The sequence below is a fragment of the Gobio gobio genome, assembly GCF_949357685.1.
Source record: "Gobio gobio genome assembly, chromosome: 18".
NCBI lineage: Eukaryota > Metazoa > Chordata > Actinopteri > Cypriniformes > Gobionidae > Gobio > Gobio gobio.
In genome coordinates, this window is record NC_137111.1 from 33,752,953 (window position 1) to 33,774,656 (window position 21,704).

The window sequence follows — 21,704 nt, forward strand, 5'->3', positions numbered from 1 at the left end:
CGCTCGCTGTATGTGCGTAGACTGCATTTGATGGTATTTTGACCAGCTGAGAACTCATGAAGAGCTTATAAAATGTGTGAAGCGGCAGAACAGCGTCAGAAATTCCTCCGTCACACACAAACGAAGATCTGCTGCGAGGAGACACTGTTCTGCCTGCATGAACTGTGATGGGCAACAAGATGCCTATGACAGGAAAAAACAAGTATGTGTGAGCCTTCTGTCCTTTTTAGGGTCTCGTGACTCGTCTTCCTGTTTTTGGTTAGTTTACATGTATTTGGTCCGTGTTGCGTTCATATATCATTCGAATCATACCAGAGTTTGATTGGAAGCGTACCGAGACCCCTCTTTTCAGTGGTCTCGGCCCTCTTGTTTTGGTGCACACCAGGGTTCAAATGGGAGCAAAAAAGCAACAGAGCAATCACACCAGGGTTCGTTTTAATTTAACCTAACATGCCAAGTGTGCACACACCCTTAATGAGTGAGTCATCGAGTCATTCATTCATCAGTAACGAAGCAAGTGGCTGTATTAATGAATGGGTTATTGAATCATTGACTGAAAGCTCATTCGTTGCTTGGAGACACACAACACTTATGCTGTGGCTTTTGTTGGAACTATAAGTGCTATTTCGTTGCAAAATAGAGCAAACAATACTGACAAAACTGTGTTTAAAATATACTTAATAAAAGCTTTTTGTTTGTTGAACTGTTATATAAAATCAGTGTCATATAGTCCATAATATTACCAACATTAAAAACAAAAACTCACTTAGGGCCTGTTTTTGTATCGATGTTTTGAGTCTTAAATCGATCTCTATACACAGCATTTGTGTCAATAATTGTTCTTCATGCTAGTAAGTGCTAAACCTTTTACTTTTACAAAGGTACATTGTTGAGAACAGCTGTAATGTAGCGCAATTCTGCACGCAACATATAAGATGCACAATGCTTGTTTTAACTGCAAAAGATGAGGTAATTTGATTGGTTGTCATATATTTGACCTTTCACGGCACTACAATTTTCCTGTTTTAACACTAGAGGCGACAATTTGCCTGTTAGAAATATGCTCGGTTTTAATGTTATTTTAAGGTGGGGTAGAATCAGCATTTTCTCACCATTCTCAGCATGGTGGCTGCTACCATATGTTTACTGTACATTTCTGGTAACCACAGCTGCCGTTTTTACTGTAAATTTCACAGATTTTTTTCATTACAGTGGACCTGGGCGGGTTGTGTTTTTATGTCTCTAAAATCTTATAGTGATAGCCCAGGTGAGGAGGCTTGATTTTCCAAGAGGTAGTAGAAAGGCAAGACAGTGAATCATAAAGAGACTATTCCCGCAGGAAAAGAAACAGAGGCAATAGAAACAATTCAGCTGTAGACAGAATAGCTTTCTGCTCTTACTGATGCTCTGGGAGGGATCACAAGCTGAATTTGATACAGAGAGAGAAGTGGACAGTGCAATTTACAAGGCAGCAAACATTAACTCAAAAATTAAATGATAATAAATAAATAAACAATAATACAAATGATTATAAATACATTTTACACACATATAATTTAACAATAAAAGGTTACTACCAGTACTGGTAATAATTCTTAAAAGAACTGAGAGATAACATTAAAACAAAGGAAATACAAAAACTGAAAACTGAAATATGATTTTTCACTGTATGTATTCTGCTATCACACAAGCAGGAGTGCAATATGGCCGGTGAACGTGATTTCACCAAGTACATGATTCTAGATCAATATCTTTGTTGAACCAATCAGATTTAAGGGGCAAGTTTACAGATTATCTCAAGTTTAGGCTTACAACAACCAGGGTTAAGTGCTATATCAGTGGTATTCACCAACCATTTCCCTCTGGTTTTAGGGATAACTTATGCTTTTGCTTTCAGATGCAAAAAGGCAGGTGAACATTTTTTTTTCAGTAAACACCTGTTTTCAGTTGATGAATGAACGGAACTTTGTAGCCGCCTCCCTCCCGATAAATCACAAAAAGTTGTGTGCTTTGTTACTATTGAAAAGAAACAAAGTCTCAGATTTCAAATTACGTCAATATTATTATGAAATTCAAAAACATAAATATTGTTTTGGCGCTGTGGCATGAGATCGCTCTGGTGCAGCTCAGCTCAACATAAGCGGCCGCGCGGAGCACACATGAAATTATCTTCTCTTCCTCCTTAATACCAGTTACAGCACAAAATAAACATGAATGAGCATCTGAAAGTGTGTTAAAAGATAGAGTACTACTAATGTAGCCTAGTAGGCTACAACTGACTCTTATAGTTTACAGCATTAGTTTAGAGATTTGTTTTCCTTGAGAAAATTTGCCATGTATTGTACTTGATGTATATCCAAAATAAGCAATATCGAATCGGAATCGAATCGAATTGTAAGCTTGTGGATTTTATATCGTGTGCGTGTGCGTGTGTGTGTGTGTGTGTGTGTGTGTGTGTGTGTTTGTGTATATATATATATATTTTGGTATTGACACACACACACACGCACGCACGCACACACGCATATATATATATATATATATATATATATATATATATATACACGTTAGATTAGTACTTCAAAAACCCTTTATATTAATGAGGGGCTATATTGTAGCCTACTTTTAATACTTTGAGACCCCTATACGGTGCTAATGGGTTCGAAATTATATGGTGTACATGGAATTTGTCAACTTGTGTCATGAGGTGCTCCAACAACTGCTAAAACACATGGGTGGGTTTCTGGGTTATGATGCACAACCAAGCACACTATGTAATCACATTGGTGTAAGCCCTAACATCCTCCTGTTCCTGTTTATAGACCAGATGAGGCAGCTCAACGAAGAATCCACACACTCTATGGATCTAGGTCAACAGTCACAAAAGGGTTGTTTTACTTGGTGCAGTCAAGTAAACAGGATTCTTTACCTGCCATGCATCTTTTTCACACATGCACAAACAGTTATTTTAATAATTTGTTATCCACGTAGTGAGCAATATCTACCAGTCGCCATCTTGTCCCTATTTTAAAAAAAAGTTTGACTCTCTCTCTCTTTCCATCTGCTAAACTCTGGCTAACCCCAAACATGTCTATGCTGTTTAGGTAGGCTAATTAAATAAATATTTAAAAGAAAATCAATTAAACATATAAAATGGTTTAATAAAAATAATGCAAAATAATTATTTACTCTTTTGCAGCTACCTTTTCTTCCAAATCTTTACTAGATTAATTTATGATGGTAATTCAAAAAAAGGTTAATTGGTTTGATAAAAAAAAAAAAAAGTTCAATTTAGACCTGTGGATCTCAACCTTTTTAAGTTTAAGGCCCCCCCATTGTCCACAACAAAATTTGTTGTTACCACAAACTTTCTACCCCATAAAATATTTTAGAGCTTGGCATAACTAGAAAGTAGTTATATTCATTATAGATTATATTCGTTAAGATAGCATATTCATTATAAAGAATAAAATGACATATCTTGATTTTTATATTTTTGCGTATTTTACACTTAATTTGACTTATTTTAAATAATTTTAAATCATATTGAGGCCCCCTTGGATGTTTGTTCGGGCCTCCTGGTTGAGAACCACTGATTTAGACTATGTAGCAATGTTCCATGTTTCAAGCCACTTTTTACTCAAATGTGATGTTTTGTGGCTGTTCATTTTGGAACCTGGCTCTATGCCATAGTAGTCAGTTGCACCATAGACTCATACATGGTTGAAGCACACTGTCTATACATGGTACTTAGCTTAGCTTTTAGATCTTTGAACACAATGGTACCCTTACAGTGATAGCACTTCAGCAAATTGGTGAGTGAAAGTGACTGGTTGCCTAGTTCAAGCATAATGTTTTGTGCTCAATGAGAGCCAGTAAATGTAAAATGCAACACATAACCATCTAATGTAAAATGCAAAATGGGTTATAGAAATGTGATTCTTGATGTAGCCCTGCATATCTAATTTTAATAATAATAATAATAATAATAAATAAAAACCTACACTGTCAGACTATGCTAGACTCAACTGAAAAGGGCAGTCGGATAAAGGCAGCCAGGATTTTGATTTAGATATAATGGCTAAATAATGGTACATAGGCCATTATTCAATCAATATCTAAAACAAATCAGGGTGGACTTACCAAACATTATTAAATCTATTCATAAAGATAAGACACTCTTTGGCTGAAGGATTCACTGGGGGAAAAAAGGATTAATGATGGTCTGTAGGAACAGCGCCATAACTGATAGTGTCTCAAAAAAAAAAACATCTAAAGCAGCAAAAAGTTTCAATACTGTCCATGTAGATTTCAAACACATCTTATAGCACAACTATTGTCATATCCGGTTTCAGTTATTTCAAGGCTAAAAGCCCAGTTCTATACAACTGTAACTCATTCATGCATGCAAACTACTTGAAATATCAATAAAGAGCGGCATTCAGCGCAAACTATACTGTATACTTAGCTTTAAGTGGATGATTAAAATGTCCTGAAAAGTGTGGCAATGCAAATGGATTTAGTAGCTTTATCCTTTCTATAAAATCCATATTCTCCAGTGAATTGATCCTTTGAGAGCATCACAACCTTGCTTTTGAGGAACAGACAGATGCATGGATGTCCTTGGCTTGAAGTTTGGGAAGGAAGAGTAGTTCTGGGAATTAATCAGAGCCAGAACATTTGAACTAGCTAAGCTTCAGTCAAATAAATGGGCCACCTAAAACAACACCACCAATTACCACTGATTAAAATGAGGACACTTGGCTTCAGCTCATTCTTGGCTCTTCAGTTTCAAACATGCAATGTCTCTGTGTTCCATTAGGCAAATGAGGAAAAGACTGCTCATGCAAAACCTCCGGCAGTGAACCCTCACATCCAGGAAATGTTATTTGAAATGGTGCTCATGCTTCGCACAAAAGGTGAACACATCACTGTCAGAAATTCTCTGCCTCCATTTTGTGAATCCTATTTTCAACCTTGAAAAAAAAGGCCACAGAGCCGAAACAAGCCTCTAATGAACTTCTGCAAAGTGCCACTTTTAATTAGCAGAGAAGGGACCTTAGACAGCTCTCAGGCTATGACAAAGCTGTCATCGTTAGCATGACTAAGAGCTTCATGCAACAGCGAGAGTCCCAGAGAGGAAGGCAATGAGACACAAGAGTAGAAAAAGGATGTGGAAGAGGAGAGAGAGGGAAAGAAAGGGTGAAAATAAAATGAGAGAGAGAGAGAGAGAAAGACAGAGAGAGAGAGATCATTCTCCCATCCATAGTGATTCCATTTATTTCTTGAGCAGACAGTAGACGACCCCTTAACTCCAATGTAGAAACAGGAAGTGCAGTCATACCTGCAGTGTTTGTGTGGGCCGCTCAGGGTCTCGATGACAAAGCACTCCCCGTCATTCAGGCAATAAGCCAGGTCTTTCTCCTGACATGGCTTGAAATGCTCTGATTTCAAAGGCGGAAGAGTTGGTGATGCTGAAAGATAAAGAAGAAGAAAACAAAATACGTCATGTAACATTAAGAGGACAAATATGTCAGCTAGGTGAGTAAAAGGTTAAACAAGCAAGTAAAAAAAGTGACTAAATGTCATCATTTTTTGGAGGATAATGCCACATATTTATTGTTAATAATGAAGTTTTAAAGGGGTAATAAACCACATTTCATTTCAAACCTATATGACTTTTTCTATAACCCAAAATATATTTTGAAAAATGCAAGAGTGTTTTTTTTTTTTTTTTTTATCGAAAGTTGTATGTTTCGGACCCCACTGACTTTCATTCTATATGGACAAAAAATAGTTAAACATCCTTCAAAATTTCCCACAAAAGAAAGACATGAGGGTGAGTTAAGGGATTATTCACCCAAAAAGGAAAATTCTGTCATCATTTAAATATTTACTAGCTTAACAATCCTCTATTACATCTATATTGTATGTCTATAGCATATAATCACATCTGACTACATTTGAATTTAAAAGTTTACTACAGGTTTTGAAAACAATCTATCAGCTTTCTATTCGGATTAAACAGTTTTAAGCATTGCCAAGAAGTAGTACATGGGGCTCTTAAGTCTTTTGGTAGAGTATTTCATCACCATTAAAATCAATAGCTTTCAACACTTCCACAATACTTTCACTGCATGAAAACACTGAAATCCGGCACTATCCGGGCATGGTATACTCCTGTGTAATTTGATGTTTACCGGATGTATGTGGGAAAAAGCGGATCAGAGTAACACGGAACAGTATATTTCCAGAAAAACCCGGAAACCTCACGTATGCGGACGTATACAGGAATCCGTGAAATTTCACGGACATATACAGCTGAAACACTGCTGGGTGTGCTAGGACTGAAGACTGTTAGGTGTGAAGAAGACCTTTCATATGTTAATGACTGACACTTGTGCTGGCTGTTCTCAGAAGTAGGGGGGCAGGGGAGCACTTCAGGATTGAGAATTATCTCTGGTCTACTGTAGGCTACAGCAAACAAGCTTTTTACACAGAAAAAATAATTCTTAAGGCCCTGAAACACTAAACTGAACTAGCAATGACTAAAGCCGACTGTGGGGTTGGTTCACGTTGCCTGGGTCTGGGCCAAACCATCAGAATGGTGTGTCAGGGCCTTAAAACCACTGCATGAAAAGAGTCTCTAAATCAAATATTTTTTATAAAAACAGTACAAAATAAAAACCCTGTCTGAACATATACGTTCACAAAAAAATCTGAATATGTAATGAAATAAACAAAGAAATGTAATGGAATTAACAAAGGATAATTAACCAAACATTTTAGACTATCCCCAAACAATTTTTGCAAAGTTTTACAAATTGTAGGCAATAATAGAATTAAATAAAAAGGAGATGAAATGTGGAAAATGAAAAAGTTTGTTTTAAAAACACCAAAAACTGATATGCTCAAAATAAAAATATGGAATAAAAAAGAGCAGGGATTCACTTGCTCAAGAAACACAGAAACACAAGCAGATCTTTCAGCTCTGCAACTGTTAACAAAAAGTGTCACTCCAAGATTCTTAACTTTAACACGCTGCAAAAGGGGGGCATTTTGAGGTTTGAAATCCACCACTCACAATAGATGTAGGTGCAACCAATAAGGTTACCAATAAAAATAAGGCAACCAATAAAAATAATCCTAATTTTACAGAAAAAAACGTCAGTTTTTTTACAGTATTTTCTTGTAATTTTGAATTATGTTTAAAACAATGTAAAATTACAAACAATATCTAAATAAACAACTTGACTGTTATTTTAAGGATTATATAATTAATGACAAATTACAGTAATTTTCATTTTTTTATACAGGAACATCACTGTATTATTTTTCTGTTTTCATAAATAACAAATTCATGCAAAATTACAAACAATATCTGTAAATTAACAACTGTAATACAATATTTAGCTCATTATATAAAAGGTTTATGTTTATGTCCATACTAACAATTTAACATTATTCTTTGTCTTTTTAAAGTAAATCTTATTAGTTTTATATTTACACTGTAAGAATAAAAACCTTAAAAAAAACAGCAGCTACAGCTGCAAAACAAAAACCGTAAAATAAGTCAAATATCTTAAGTCAAATAAAGTTAAAAAACTTCACAGAAATTTACATTAAACGTTTTAGAGAAAACACTATTAGTTTACAGATTTTTCCTTATTTAAATTAAGATATTTTACTTTAATTTTCTGTTTTACAGTGAAGGTGTATTTTTACATTCAAACTGGTTTTACATTCAATTCTGGATACAAATATAACAAAATATATAGCAAACTAAATATCAAACAATAATTGTTTTTAAAGAGTACAAATCTGCACTGCTCTCCAGGTTGAAACTTTCAAGCCTCTGCCCACACCACAAAACACCATTTGACCAATTAATTAAATATAACAGCAAATAAAAATAAATATACACATTTTCTAACTGTTGTTTAAAACAGGTTTTTTTCTATATTTGCCAGGCTATTTGCTGTCTTTCCGTGTTCTTTTGAGCGTGATTGGTCAATCTGAACGTCATCCAGAAATCTGGCCAATGACAGTGCGCGCCTTCCGTTTGAATTATACACCCGTTGTCGTTGCTCGTGGCTCGCGGGGACGCGACGCGATCGCGGCGTCTAATCTTCAACAGGACGGCTTCTTCTGTCCATTAATGGCATTGCATGGATCATTTTAAACCTGTTAAAATCTTATTTTGGACGAATTTTGATTGTGGGATGTCGACTGAGAACGAAAAAACATGAATACGAACAGACTAAGGTTTCAATGGCGGACAGCAGACGGCAGAAGGTAACGTAAACCCCTTTATATTTTTTCTACTGCTTATCAAGATATAACGTTAGTGCATTAAAGTCATATGCTAATCGTGATTAACTTACATATTCTGTTTCTGTGTTTTGTTGTAATACTGTTAAGCTAGGGCTGGGTGTTATGGCGATCTGATGATACTGACTATTGTTAGTGATTTTGCTGTAAACGTTAACATTACCGTTTTATATTGCGGAATGGGAATATAGCGTATATAACGCAGCACTGACTGTACTAAAACTTTTTGACATTTTGACAAGGAAACATGCATGAACGTAGAATAATGAACGGGACATGCATGTGTTAAAATAAGCCTCTCTCAGACAGCAGGCGATCCCGAAATCAATTATCTTTCTGTAAAATGCACACAATTATCTCAGAAACCTTGTCATGTGAGTATTCACTTGATTTAAACAGTCAGTTATGTCTTAAGTAAGTTAAACAGTTCAAGTTAACGTGGGGAAACCCGGATGCGTGTCATTCTGTGCATCCGTTCTTAAAGGGGCTGCAGCTTTGTCATAATTTTAATAAAACAAAAGAATAGAGAAGACCTTCTGCTTCTTTTAGAATCAAGTGATATTAATTAATTGAATATCATACAGTGAAGACTTTTAAAGCAGTATTATTCTGTAGCATTTTAATAAAATATCCATCAAAATATATATATATGGTGATATCGTTATTGTAAAATAAAATTTCTCATGTATGTATAATTATATGGTCATAATGCCCATCCCTACTGTCAGCTAGTTTTAAGATCAAGCTTGTCATAAAATGTAACAGAGCTTTGGAATGAATAATCTGAGATCATGTACACTTGTTCAACAGAGAGGACAGGAAACCACCATCCTTGGACTCTGAAGAATTATAGGCAAACCAGGATTTTGGATCTACTGTGAAGTTTTTGTATGGGCCTGGTGAGTATGTTTTGCAAGTCCATGTCCGTAAGTTGATAATTAATATTAATGTTTTATCAAACAAATTAATATTCATTTGTGTGTGTGCATGTTTCTTCCCCCCTCATGATCCAGAAGTTTTGGATCCATGATCCTGAAGAACTTTTACAGATGTTGACCCTGAATGTGTAAAAGGTAATCTTAAAAATGTTGTCATTATTTTAATATTCTCTGTTTTTTTCTGTAATGTAGACGCATGCGTTTTCTGTGAAGTTGCTTTGAAACACTATCAGGGTTTTTTCTACATTGAAAATGTTTTGCCGGCCGCCAAAACAAATTTTTGTCCCGCCAAAGCCTTATTTGTTGAGTTATTGTGATTTGTGATTGATGTAGTAGATGACTGCTGCACTTGAGTTAACTGAGTGACAGAGAGAACGACCAGTGAGCTCATCCCTCACTCGCACTCTCTCTGTCTTCAAAATAAGCATTCTTAGCTTTCTAATGTTTCACATTTTACGTTAATCAAAATCAAAAGGTCGGAAGACCGAATCCATGTTGCACGTGGCGCTATCAGACGATGTCTTCCTTTAATTACCGCTGGGTGTGAAATGCGCTCAAAAAACATTGACTGATTCTCTGACCAGCTGACATAAAGCATACTTTAAATAAACAGGAAACAAATCCTATCCGGTTATGAAGTGTTTTCTGTGTGTTGACAAATCTTTCGCAATGTTCTAACAGACGGGATTCACACACAACACGTCTGCTAATGTCCGATTCGCCACATTATGACTCCTTTGAACCGAATCATTTTAACGACTGGTTGGAACTGATCTGTCCAACACTGAACTCACAAATCAGTTTAATAATTTACTCAGAACAACACCTGAAATGAGAACACAAGTGTGCTTACCCACTTTAGCAAGAGTGGATAGTAAGAATTATTTTTAATTATCAACAGTCTTTCAGCTTATTTATGTGGACAATGTGTAGTAAAATAAATAGCCTAAAATCATTTAGTTTAGACTGGAGTGAGGTGAACCCAGAACAAATTTGTTGTTAGCTAGCTGATTGTATATGGCAGAAAATTGTATATGGCAGAAAATTAGGCTATTTGTTCATTTTTTTAATACTATTTTTTTAATATTGATATGATTATATACCAAAACAATTATCAGTAAATAGTGTAAAAATGAGGAACAAAAACAAACATCAAGGTATCAAAATAAGCAAAAGTTACAAACTTTTTTTGAATTTATTTCAAATTTATTGTCAGTATTGCGCTTGCAGATCAAGTGGGTAGGGTATTTTTTTTTTACGTGCGTATGTGTGTGTATGGATGACCATGTCTGTCAGCCACCACCGAAGACCATTTTTGACCCAGGAAAAACCCTGAATATGTATTGTGAAAAGCGCTATACAAATACATTTTAATTGAATTGTTTTACTTACTTTTATTGGCATTAACTATATATTATTAATGTATTATTTGGCAGGTCGCAAGATGTATTTTATTTTGTGAGACTTTGCTGAGGAAGTATTCTTTGGCTCAGTCTGAAAAGGCCCAGAAAAGAAACACTATGAAGAACATCACACAGAACCGTCAGAGAAAGAGACGGGTAAGTTAAGAAACCGGTTAAGCTTTTCCCCCCCAGAATGTTACTATACTCCTCTCTGAGTTTTAGTGGTTAATTCACTGTCATGTTTTGCAGTTGCTGGAGACCAGGTCCAGGGTTGCACAAACCAACACAGAACCTGTGGAAGACAGCAACTATAGACAAGATGTCTGAAGATGCTGCTGTTGTTGATGGAAGGCCAGTGTGGATGGTTAGGCTAGCTACTACAAACCAGACTAGACTGACCCACGCTACGCATCACATCACCAGCCCATCACGGCAGTTTGAAAAAATGTTCAAAACTCAAACAACATTGTGTTAGAGTTGGTCACAATTCTTTTATAATTATAATTTTAATATTCAATTGTTCCATTTTATATTTTCTTTATTCCTATGTTTATATACTTATACTTTTATTGGTTCCCATATATAGAGTATTTACATATATTTTATATACACTTTTTAATTTATAGATTTCTTTGTCTCGTTTTATATTGTATACTTTGTATGTTTGTTCCTTTTTAGATGTCCATGTTGCTTTTGATCTCCACGTTTTGTATTGTTGTTCCTCTTACGCCGCCTTCCTTTAGAAACATTTTGTTCACTTATCTTTTCCCCCATTAATTTTAATGTATGTTTATAATGCTCTTTGTTCTTTTTATTTGGTTATATTGTTTACTTGGAATATTTATATGTATTTTAATATATTTTATATACACTTTTTTTGTCTTATAAATTTATTGTTCTCATTTTATATTGTTTAAGTTGTATATTTATTCTTTTCCTTTTTATGTTCACTGTGTATTTTATTCCTTTACATCTGTCTTTTAAATGCATTTTGTTCATTTTTTTTCCCTTTTTGTTTCTTTACCAATTCATTTTAACGTATATTTATGTTCTTTGGACTGTTTATATTTTTACATTTGTTCCTTTACATTTTCATCCCTTTTAAATACATTTAGTTCACTTGTTTTTGTTTCACCATTGTTTTAATGTTCATTTATAATGCTGTTAAGAATTTTTTTTTTTTTATATACCTTTTTAATAAATATTTCAGACTTTCTCAAATTGTTTTGTGTGTATTTTTCTTTTGGGAGGGAGAGGGGATTATTTTATATATATATATATATATATTATATATTAATGAGCAAAATCTGCATAGCTGGCCTATAACCAATCAAGTCCCTATGCTACAAAACCTAGCCCACCCTTAGCTTTAGAAGTAACCAATAAAGTCACTTGACTGGGTTTTCAATGAGCCCTGTCCTCCAATAGCAGTCTGGGTTTTGGGAGTGGTTTAAAAAAAAACAACCAATCCAGTTTGAGATGAAGGACCAATAGGGGGTGGAAGGCAAAGCTGTTTAGAGGTGTGAAAATGTCTCCTGGGAAAAACTTGATGGGATTATTTGCCATGGCAACAAATGGCTGTAGCATGGGAGTATACGGCCACAACATACATCCGATTTGGTACCATTTCGGATGAATACGGACATATACGGATCCATGGAATTTGACCTATCCGGCCAGTATACTCCTGGATTCTTCCGAATTTCAGCAGTGTATACAGGAGTATCCTGGTCCGGATACACCTTTTTTCATGCAGTGTTTATAATGTTACTATACCGATTATTGCTTGTAACTGGCAGGAAGGGGCCTGTTGTACAGTGTGCATTAATTTGGTTTGCTCCTGATGCATTACTGAAGGATGATAGATGAGAACAATGAAGTAATCACCCTCTCTGCCTTCTTAGAATTAATACAGGAGTCTACTATTTGGGAAAAAAGACTTCATTGTGATTAATGATGCCAAGTTTACTTTGCTAAAGCCAACATAACAAGGTAACCTTGCACTTATTACAATCCTCACAACATGTGCAAGCGTACCTGCTGAACATCTATAAACAGAACTAAAATGCCCTAGAAACTTTGACTGACGTTAGCATTTGTAGGAACTGAGAGCTAATCAGACCCAAGTGACTCCTTCTAAAATTCCATAGAGAGTCCAAATCAACAATCCAGGACCATAAATCAGAAGATCCTGTCATTTTGGCATCATTCAGTCTCACTCCTAAGCATTTTAAGACCATGCACGCTTGTAAGTTGTGGTCCCAACTAGAGAACGAACACTTAGATGTCAAATTTAACAAGGCAGATTGTTTCGGAGATGGCACATCTTGAGTATCACGAGAAAAACCATGAATTAACACCAAGGATTGTTTGACCACCAAGACAGAGATCCAAAACAGACCGTCTTTCCAAAGACCTCTGATTGACCTGAGCTCTTAAACACAGGACTGAAATCTCTGAAAAATCCGCAGAGACTACCTTTACATATAAAACTGCATCAGATCATTCTAAAACGATGCTAGACAGACTTATAATCAAACATAATTTCATTACATAATTCTACATAATGTCTGTTTGACTATCATGTTGTAACCACTCAATACATATTTTTTTTTTAATCCTTTTTTAATAACTATTTAATAGATCATGGAAGCATGGAGTGTCTGATATCAGCGTGAACGATTTCTCATTTAACTATGGTGTGAATCAAATCTGTGTAACGTATCTTATTCTTATTATAGAAATCATGTCTAAATTGTACTCTGTTAGAGCGGGAAAGTTAAGAGACCATGTAACTAATCAGATAACATGTAATTTATGTGAGGGGAGGAGAAACAGTCACACCATGAACTTAAGATAATGTCTAATTGGTCAGAACCCCTCAGTTTAAAAGCTCAGGTCACAAACAAAGCATTGAACAAGATGACGAGACAGAGATCAGATTTAGGGAGAAGAAAATGGGTTAAGACTGAACACCTTCATGCAAGCCATCTTACTACTCTCATCTCACTTATTTTTCTTTCTTTTACTTAGTTTCTTTTCTTTTCCGTTGAGAGTATTGTTGTCTAAGTTAAGTTTTGCCGCAAAGCTTCAGTCAACGACTAGCTAAAATTACACATTGATATAAAATGTAATAACCCTGCCTAAGAAACGACAAAAGTGTTGAGTTAATTATTGATGATTCATTCAGGTCAGGTCTTATAAAGTGCATATAGTGTCAGAAACTTTGGATTTCTCACATTTCACTCTCTTAATTTCTGCAACTTGTGTGAATGTATGTGTGCGTGTTTATGTGTTAGATATTAGTGTTATGTGTTATAATAACTAAAGTCTTGTTTGTATTTAATCTTAAACTGCTGATCCTGTTACTGTGCTAATACATAGTGTTAATATCTACTACAGAGCTGATAGTTAGAGTTCAATTTAGCGCTGGACGATTTCTTTGTTCATTTTCCATATAAATTAATTAATAATTCCTTACATGTAAATTTCCCTTACATATTAAATACATAGGAAATAAAGAACATTTGAATGCTTGCAATGGATACAGACCATAAAGTGAGAGAAGGAGGACAATGGTTTGGTGGACAAAGGTCGCCTCGTATAACAAACAAACAAGACTTACCAAAACATAAAAGACATGGTCAATTACACTAAATAATTGTCTATATGGAAAAGATATTATGTGCAATGTGTTATGGTAAAGTATTACAGTATGTCCAATTTCCATTTCAATTAACTCCTCAGTTATACTGCTTAAAGGTGGGCGAAAAAATCCAGGTTTCATAATTCTCAATATCACCACATAACGAATTCATAAACCCAAACTACACCACTACTGTATGTTTATTCAACCTTATCTACATACATACTGTACACTCACAACAAGTGATATACAGTAAATCTCAATTTCTTGATTGCTAATATCATTGCAAAATGTAAACTATAATATTGCTCAGTGATATATTTAAAGTTGGATATATAGTCAAATTTTACCCGCATACAGTACACTGTATTTGCAGATGCAAATATCAACTGCTTGATTATCTATCATTGCAAAATGTTAACTATATTATTACCCAGAAATATATCTAAAATTTGATGTAAAGTACATCCAACTGTATCCGCTTATATACAGTATACTCACATAAAGCAAAACATACTAAACAGCAAATCTCAACAGTTGTGAGGCATCGAGGCATAATGATATTAAGATATTATAAACATTAGCATCATGATTTTCTGTCAAGCTGCTTTGAAACAATGCAAAAAGTGCTATACAAATAAACTTGACTTGTTTCCTTGCATTCGTTCAAATTGTCCTTGTATGTGTCATTTAAACAAATTATTTACAAGATATCAAGATTTGGTTAGAAAAGCCTCCAACTGCAGATAATGACTGCGGAGTAGGAAAAAAATGGAAAGATTGAAAGATTGAATTGCTTATCATGGAACTTTGTATGGGTCAAGGAGCATGATTAATTGCATTCTTTATATAATTGAAATGTATAAATAAATACTTAACAAAATTAACGTAAATTTTGCATGACTCTTTTGCAGTTACTAATAACTTTGTCTGAGTATCAGCTGTGGGTGATGATATATTCAGCCTCATTCATTTTCAAAATATTCACCAGGTCTTCTGAGGCTAATTTGGCATGGGTTCAGGGCGCCAGGGGATAGAATGCCCCTGAGGAGGATCTTAGAACCATAATAAATAAAACTATAAATGTTTTTAATAAAAACTCAATTCATTTTCCAATAATTGCATCTGGGTGCATTGCCAGACCTTTTGACAAACTGTTGTCGAAATCAATGCAAAGCGCTTGTGCTTAGTGTTCAAAGCAAAAAGGGTTGTGCAGTGGACAAGATCTCTATTAGTCATCCTTCAGAACACTGATGATATTGATAACAGCTTAGTAGCCCATCAGCTTCATTACTGAGTCCTTTTTTGGGGATTCACAGAGGCTGGTTTCCTCCAGACTGTCAGTTTCCTCTGTCAGGAGGTGAGATGGGGCCAAGTGTCTAAGAGATTGGAAATCTACTCAGACCCTGACATCCCCTCTGTCTTAGTTTATTTCCGTGGGCCGAGGCAGGTGTGGGGTGTTAAGGGATGGGATTCCCCAGGGCCAAGCACTGATGCCGTCTCTCAGATGTGACATTCCCCCAGAGTGCCTGGCGGCTTGACATACAGTGAAGGTCACAGAGAATCGATTAGCTCAGAATCAGCAATACAGAGAGCACAGGGGACAGACAGAAGTGCGGACAACACTCTCAGAGTTAGCTGATGATTTATGCGTCTCACTGAAATGATAGCTTAAAAGGATAGTTCAGCCAAAAATCTCAATTCTGTCATCATTTACTAACCCTACCCCATTAAGTAAATTTACATAATGTCATACTATGTAATACTATAATATACTATGTAACATTGTCATTAATGTTACATAGTATAAAAAAAAGAAAAATGTTGTCACAAAACTAAATTGCAATACATGTACACATGCTTTTCCTCAAACCATAACTTACTCAGACACCAGATATAATTTTTTACTAGTGGGTGCAGGACACTATAGTTCATTTATGTAAGTGAGGATAGCAAAATAAGGTAAACAGACATATTATACCCCCAAATTCTTCATACCAGTAAAATTGATTAAAAAAATTGGAACCAAACTTATTCAGACACTTTGACCTGACCATGTTTTGTTTAAGTGTTTTTTTTATTTTTTATTGCTAATGTGACCTTTTACACCACAGACTGAACAAAATTAAGCATTGCTTGGTAATTGACCTAAATTAAATGGTATTATCTAATTGTGTACTTAAAGGGATAGTTCACCCAAAAATGAAAATTAGCCCATGATTTACTAACCCTCAGGTCACCCGAGGTGTATATGACATTCTTCTTTCAGACGAATAAAATCTGAGTTATATTAAAAATGTTCTGGCTAATACAAGCATTATGATAGCAGTAATAGTTGCTCTGTTTTTGAAGTCCAAAATGCATCTGTCCGTCCAATAACGTGCTCCACGCGGCTCCGGGGTGTTAATAAAGGCCTTCTAAAGCGAATCGATGTGTTTGTGTAAGAAAAATATCCATATTTAAAAATGTATTTCATTTTTTTCTATGGCTCTGCATCAGCCGTCCCTGCGCCATCACTTCCGGCGAATAAGGTCAAAATACATGCAAAATACCGGCGCGATCATAGATATATACATAGATTCCTCATTAGTGCCTGCGCGGATCGGTCGAATGAGGCATCTACGTATATATACTTTGATCACGCTACTTTGACCTTATTCGCCGGAAGTTATGGCACTGGGAATACTAGATGACATTCGTCTGATAAGAGGTCAAAAAATAACATAAATACTGTTCGGTTTCTCGCAGAAACTGATCGTTTCGTGTCTTAAGACATCAATGTGTCGCCACGAGCCGCATGGTTTAATAAGGATTTGTATGTCTATGTGTTTTTACTCTCATACTCTAAAATATCCCCATTGACATGCATTATACGACTATCACACTGCAACGGTTCGAGTTAAAAATCTTCTTTTGTGTTCTACTGAAGAAACAGAGACACCTACATCTTGGATGCCCTGGGGGTAAGCAGATAAACATAAAAATTCCGTCCCTTTAAATTTAACAACTGACAGCTGGTTGGTTGATTGTAATCCATTACATACCTTTCATAAGTTATCTGACATTATCAAGAAGAATTTGTTCTGACAGAGTTTAACTTTAAAGTTATTTTCATATTTTATTACCATTGTCTAAACTATAGTGAATAAACTGTGATAATGTGAGAACATGTTGATGGTGTCTGAATAAATTTTGGTTTGACAGTATATAGGGGTGAAATCAGGGTGATTGGGACACTTTTTGCCATTGAGACTAATTGGAAAAAGTGTCCCAATCAACCTGATTTCACCCTATATTCTGTATTTATATGAAAAGTAATATATTTTTTAATCAATATTATGCCTAAATCAGGGTAACAGGCAAATATCCAGCTGTTGAGCATATTTTGTTTAAACCATTTATAAACATTACCAGCTACAAGAACACCATTTGAAGCATTTTAAACGGAAGCTATTTAAAATAAAGCACAATTGTTGTAAAATCTTGTGCATACACAATGTTAAGCTTTGAGAAACAGCTCCAGTATTCTTTAAGGACCTATTATCCATGAGTCTCTTTTAGAGTCCAGTGATTTGTAAAGAAGTGATCAGTGATCTGAGCCACTAGATCTTCTCGTTCTGTCAACAAATACATCAAAAGCTTGTGATATCAGGGAAGCAAGTCAACAAAATAGCTGCTTATCTATGAATACTCATATTTGGCAAAATGTCAAATCTCTGACGGAGCTTCAGCAATCCAGCAGCGGAGATTTATTGATACAAATCTTTAAAAAAAGATCACAGTTTACAAGCTGAGGCTTCAATAATTTGTTTTATCATAGACATAATGTATTGAATAGCTAAGCTCCACAGGCCTTGTCCTCATAGATTTGAATTCTCTCATTGCAGAACATTTGTTGTTGGCTAGAAATGTCAGACAATACTGACAATCTCTCTCTAGCTATCTTACTATCTCACCCATCTCTCTCCCTCCATTTCTTATCTAAATGCAGAGGTCAATGGCAATTTCTTTTCACCAAAAGAAGACCACCTCCCATGCCATTAGTTCAGCAGGCCGCTCGGTGCTTGTGGTCGCTCTGTTGGCTGACAAGCTCAGGGCTTTCTTACTCTGGCCAGTCATTTACAACGGCCCTCAAGTCCCCCTGTAGCACAATGTTCTGGTCTGCAGCCATGCCAAGGTGCAAGTACAGAGCAGGGCCAGTAGGGAAAAAACACAGGGAATAAGTGACAGGAATGATGGATGTGACCAGAGGAAGAGGCATTCAGTGGAAAACAATATAGCAAGCAATGGAAACTGGGAAAATGTTTCCCTATAGGAAGGGAAAATCATAAATGAGATCTCTTTAACATCTTTTTTTCTATAAGACAGCAATGAGATTAAATTGTGACTTTTGCCGAAGTCTCCTTCAAATGTTTATCCTGAGGGGGAAAAAAAAGTATTTGTAACAACAACAACAACAACTATTATTAATATGAATAATAATCTCACTTCTTAGTTTTAGAAGATATCCAAGCAATGTCTCAACTGTTCTCATATTTTCCAAGATCCCAAAAGTCAGAGATTTAAATACCATCTCAAAAAGTCATAATCACATTCTTGTAAAACCAATTTATTCTGTAATATCCAGATTATCCTCACCAGGGGACCGCTAGGGGGTGCTAGGCGGTCTGTAAAATATGAAGAAAGTTAATATGCACTTATTAATGAAATACGATTAACATATTTTATAATATGAACATATTTATTTGTATTGACTTTAGAAGAGCAAGCAAAAAAATAAGAAAATGTATAAATTTAACAGTTTTCTTTTAGTACAATGCCAATAGATATATGGCTAATTATAAAAACTGGGAATAATAATTTAATTAATTAAATAAAATTTTTATATCACATAGAAATGTATAGCTGCCTTTTATTTTTTTAGGAAGGGGAAGTCTTACAAGGGGAAGTCTCAGAAGCTTTTAAAAACAACCTTTAAAATAACCCTTAAGATACTAATAAATGTGATTTCATCAAACAAAAAAATGGGACCACATCCTACCAATAAAATCCAGTAGCTGCCATATGAAATGATCCTCTCACTGTTACCAGAGATATGAATGTTCTGCCTTATCCTGTACAGTACCTGTATGATAGCCACACCCAGGAGCCTGATACACATATCAGCAGTATGAAGTAGGGCTGATGATAGCAGCCTCACTTTGTTATTCAATAGAGATAGCAAGTCTCCTTCACCCCCTCCTCTTACGCAACATCATTTATCTGCACAATAAAATCTGTTTAGTACCCAGCATCCTATCAGACATAAAGGCTGACCACAGCCAGTGTGGTACATATGTATCACGGTCTGTCTGTGTCTGCGTGTGTAGCCCTGTAGTGAAGCACACTTCTTCCTGCTTTATATTCCGATCAATTGCAGTCATGCAGTGGCGTAAAGGCAATCGATGGAAGGCATGCAGGCAAAGCTGATACACCAAAGGCAAAGGATACAGAGCTATGTATACAGAGCACAGTTAACCAACAGAGAGAGAGAGACAGGGAAAGAGAGAGGAGAAAGGAAGTGCATTATATTCCTGAAAATGATGATGATTCTAGGAATTTTTTTTGATTATTTTGACAAATGTTGCGAATTTGTTTTGAACCACAATGTGAAAGGATGCAGCTCATGTTGTTGCTTTTAAAAGGGGGTCATGAACTGGCTTTTTAATTTTTTTATACTGTTGTCTGAGGTCAACTTATGACATTCACGTGGTTTTTACATTCAACAACATCATAATGAATAAGTAATAGGCTACTTTCTACCCTGGTTTTGAGCCTAGCTCTTGAAACGCTCAGTTTTTATGGGCGTGTCGCATTGAAGACTTGGAAGTAAACGCCTACTGCAATGATTGGATAACAGTTTTGCATATTATAATGAGCTTCGGCTCCCTTACACGTGAAAATTCCAATGTGGAGAAACGGCAACCGGAATGATTCGCCCACAGGGCTCTCGAGATGTCTTTATCAAACAAACACAATGATTTATCTCTCATCCACCCGCAATTAATTGGAATGTTATTTTTTATTACTTGGCCGACCCGATCGGTGGATATAACCGCAAACCGCATCACTAACACACACACACACACACACACACACACACACACACACACACACACACAAGCGCATCTGCAAAACTTCACCTCAAAATTTCCGCGATTGTATTTTTCCTTCAAATTACCAGTCAAGAGAGTGAACAACGCACATCAAGAAAGGAATGCTATTTCACTATTTAAGATTCTGATCCAGAAGCCACAGCATCCTTTTTTAATCTCATACTGTCTGCAAATCCAGTCTCTTGTTTACAAATGAATCCGGCGAAATGAAGCGAACAAATGCAATGTCTTTACCCACGTGAGCTGGAACTTCATTAAAAATAAATTTCAACCATGCATTGCACGGTTTTATATTGGAATCCGAAGGAAGCTTATGGCATGTTTGAAACATGCCATAAGCTTTATTGCTTGAAAGTTCAATCCGCTTTAGCTCCACGTAGGCCTTTGTTATTTATCTAACATGTCATTCCATGCACAAGTCGGAGGGCGGCACTACAGAATGAGGCACAAGGAAGTTTTCAGCTCTGAAACGTACAGGATATTCTTATATTACTCAAGGGGAAGTTGATTTCTCCTTTAAAAAGGCTAAACGCCACAAAAACACATTGCAACTAAGGGTGCTCCGATCAGGATTTTTGGAGCCGATCATCAATCGCCGATCACAGGAAGCAGTGTCTGCTGATACGATCACCGATACCGATCTATTTGAAGCCTTCTTATTATCATGTAGAATTATTTATAGGGAATTTTACAGACATTCATTCAGGGCCTGAATTTTATTTCTGACAATGGGGGAATCCCCCCCTTAGGTGAGTCTTGTCATTTAAATGTATATAATTGTCTCACTTAAATATTTGATCATGCAGTGCATTTTTGTGTTTAAAGACAAATTTTCAGGAAGGTCTAACATTAGTATTGAGGTAAGAAATACTAAAGACATTTAATAAGGAATCAAATTAACATTGGTCTTCCCTGAATAAATTAAATTAGATTAATCCTAACACTTAAGGTTGCAAAAGTTAGTCATTCAAGAGCAGTGAGTGTCATAAAGGTTCATCAAACAACACAAGACAAAGAGAAACTCAGAGACAGCAGCAGTTTATTCGACTGGTCACTTTAAGAGCGAACACGGATATTATTATATATTATATAGTTACATGCAGCTGCACAAATGTTAACGTTCACTGGCGAGTCACGACGGGGTTTACGTGCATACTCGTCAAGGCGGTAATGTAGTACATACATTTGTGTGTATTTCACGATTTCAGCGCAATTTGTACTCGCAAGCTTT

General features: G+C 35.7%; 1 protein-coding gene and 1 long non-coding RNA gene across 3 annotated transcripts in view; one reads left to right on the top strand and one right to left on the bottom strand.

Moving 5' to 3' along the window:
* Positions 1-21,704, bottom strand: part of nrg3a (neuregulin 3a) — a 378,026-nt gene that overhangs the window by 122,493 nt on the left and 233,829 nt on the right. For both annotated transcript variants that reach the window (XM_079843453.1, XM_079843452.1), the window contains exon 2: positions 5,345-5,474. In XM_079843453.1, coding sequence (XP_079699579.1) covers positions 5,345-5,474 — 130 coding nt within the window. The remainder of the gene's footprint in view (positions 1-5,344; positions 5,475-21,704) is intronic.
* On the top strand, positions 9,053-11,890 carry LOC307142515. The gene is made up of 4 exons (XR_013818487.1): positions 9,053-9,230; positions 9,345-9,404; positions 10,706-10,828; positions 10,922-11,890. It is a non-coding gene; the product is annotated as an uncharacterized lncRNA (long non-coding RNA).